This window comes from Monoraphidium neglectum (genome assembly GCF_000611645.1).
Source record: "Monoraphidium neglectum strain SAG 48.87 unplaced genomic scaffold scaffold05943, whole genome shotgun sequence".
In the NCBI taxonomy this organism is placed as follows: domain Eukaryota; kingdom Viridiplantae; phylum Chlorophyta; class Chlorophyceae; order Sphaeropleales; family Selenastraceae; genus Monoraphidium; species Monoraphidium neglectum.
This window is the reverse complement of record NW_014007690.1, coordinates 1-2,656: the sequence shown is the minus strand read 5'-3', so window position 1 is coordinate 2,656 and position 2,656 is coordinate 1. Positions and strand designations below refer to the sequence as shown.

General features: G+C 65.1%; 1 protein-coding gene across 1 annotated transcript; it reads left to right on the top strand.

Moving 5' to 3' along the window:
- Nucleotides 1-343: 343 nt before the first annotated feature.
- MNEG_16066 (ubiquitin-protein ligase E3 A) lies at nucleotides 344-1,556 on the top strand (the record flags this gene model as incomplete). Its single annotated transcript, XM_014035463.1, has 4 exons — nucleotides 344-399; nucleotides 536-659; nucleotides 935-1,122; nucleotides 1,487-1,556. The coding sequence occupies 4 exons, from the start codon at nucleotides 344-346 to the stop codon at nucleotides 1,554-1,556; spliced, it is 438 nt and encodes a 145-aa protein (XP_013890917.1).
- Nucleotides 1,557-2,656: the final 1,100 nt, after the last annotated feature.

Sequence of the window (2,656 nt, the reverse complement as noted above, 5' to 3'; positions counted from 1 at the left end):
GTGTGGGGGGGGGGGTGTCAGCAGAGGCCTGTGAGGCTGAGGCGTTGAGAGCAGGGGCCGGGGTGGGCCACGACGAAACCCCGCGCCATGTGAGCAGTCTCTGCAGGCATCGCGCGGGGCGGGGTCGGGCCTGGGGCCTCGCGCATGGCGTTAGGGCAGCCGCCTCGCAGCGGCCCCTGCCCGGCCGTGCTCCCCAGCTGTCCCGCCCAACGCTCGCACCCGAACCCGCCAACCCCACTGCCACGGCGAGCACACTTGGCCCGGCGCACGCCCCTCGCCTCCCCTCACAACACCACCACCCTAGCTATCAGCCCAGCACAAAAAGTGTTCTACCCACCACGCGATGCAGAGCTCCGGCAGCCCACGCACTTCCTCGGCTGATGCAACCCTCCTCTCCTCGTTTAGCACCCCGAGCGTCCCCCTGACAGCCCGAGCCCACCAGATACACATCAAGCTTGCCGATTTCGCCAATAGCTCCCCCTCAAAACCCAAACCCAGATCTCACGTCCTCATCAACCTGCTCCCCCCCCCCCAGGCCCGCTGAGCTGGAGCAGTTGGTGTGTGGGGGCCGCACCCTGGACCTGTCAGAACTGGAGGCCGCCACACACTACGACGACGGCTACAGCAGCACCACGCCCGTCATACGCTGGTTCTGGGAGGTGGGCGGGCGGGGAGGGTGGGGGAGGATCGGGGATCGCGCACCGGCGGCGCCTCGCAGCCCGCGACGCAGTGTGAACTTGAATGTCCATGCGGCTGGCAGCCGTCGCCGTCTGCCCCCCCTGAGGAGACGTACGCGAGACGCCGCCGCTCAGCCGTTCGGGCCTGCCCAGTCGCGGCGCGCACCTGCAACCGTGAAGCCCCAGATCTCAAACCCTACCCCCCCTCCCCCAAAATCCCACGCCCTGAAACGCAAACGCTCCCTGTGCCCGGCCAGGTCGCCCACTCTCTGGAAGAGGCGCAGCGCAAGCGGCTGCTGTCGTTCATCACGGGGTCCGACAGGGTGCCCATAAAGGGCCTCGCCCACCTCACCCCGCCTTTTGTGATATCCCCGAACGGCGGCCACAGCGACCGGCTGCCGACGGCGCACACCTGCTTCAACCACCTGCTGCTGCCGGTATACAGGTGCGGCGGTTTCGGGGCCGGGCGCGGCGCGGTCCAGGGTGCGGGAGCGGCGCCGGGGCTGCATCGGGCGGACAGGCACGGTCTTGTTCGGCCGCCTCATGTGGCGTGTGCAGCCCTTTGATCTTCTGCAATGAGTGACGTTATCACCGAAGCTGCGACGAGTGGGCGGGTGGGGCGCCTCCGGCAGTCCCGCCGGGGGCATCAGGAAGCAGTGACTGGCGGGAAGGAGGGTATGTGTTTGGTAGCGCTCAGCAGCAAATCGCCATGGCAGCGCGCTGGGGGTCGACACCTTGCCCCTGCCCAGGGCGCCTCCTGCTCACAAGCAACCAACAAGGCTGTGCCCCCCAACCCTCCGCCGCCCCAGGGACAAGGAGACGCTGCGGGCGCGGCTGCTGCTGGCCATCGAAAACGCCGAGGGCTTCGGCCTGATGTGATCCAATTGGATCTGATCTGATCTCCTGTGATCTGATCGATCCCAGCCGGGCCTGCGCTCCCACGGCGCCTGTTTTCGTGCCGGCCTTCACAGTCTACTTACTAGTTTGTACCACAAGCTTGCCACTTCTTAGAGCAGAGTCCCACCCTAGGGCCTGGTGCCAAGCGTTAGGAAGCCCTGCCCACAACCAGAGGTTCCAAAACCCAACCGCTAGAGCACCGTGGTTGCGACCGCAGCCCCGACCAATCTCCCTGCTTCACAACTTACCTGCTGCCTGTCAAGTGTTTGGTCGATTGCTTGTCGCCTTGCGATTCTTTGGCAACCCACCTGAACATATGCCTAGACCAGGCATCGGACGATGCTAGCCACACCCATGCAGACGCGGCGTGCGCGGCGCTCGGCCAGTGCGAGCACCGCCGCCGCCGCGCAGTGCCTGGCGTACGCCTTTTTTTGCGGCCTCGCTCATACGTGCCCGAACCGCTGGACTGTGCGTGTGATTGGCCCCGATGACGTGCTTGATTGTACATCAGCGGTTGTGTGTGTATAGTAAAAGTTGTTTTCCCACTGAGGGTGGGTAGGGCGGGGGAGGGGCTAGAGCCCCGCGCGCGTCAATGGCTGCATTCCCATATCGGCCGGGTTTCGACGCAGCTTGCTTCCAGCTGCCGCCTGCGAGCCAGCCCCCGCGCCGCAGGCCCCCCGGTGCACGGCGGCACAGCGGCGGCAGTCGGCGAGGAGACACAACCACTCGGCCGGCTCCTGTATGACTGACGAGCATAAGGACCATTTTGTTACTCAGCCGCCTCAGATAAAGCCGGCCTGGGCACTCAGTCAACGCGCCGTTTGTGGAAGTGAAGTAAAATGCAGAAGGGAGACTCGAACGGTGGGTTGCACGTGATGGCGGGGTTGGCGGTCAAGGTCGGTTCCCCCCGGTGAATCCCAGTCAAATGGAATGCAGCGTTCAAATACGCGCGATTCGATTGGTCCAAGATGGTTGAGACACGAGCGGTCCGTCAGAGCGCGGTCAAAGTCGGTCAAACGCGTGTCCAAACGTCAAGATCACAGGCCGGCTGCCAGGCTGGCGTACCTGCTGCTCAGCAGCCC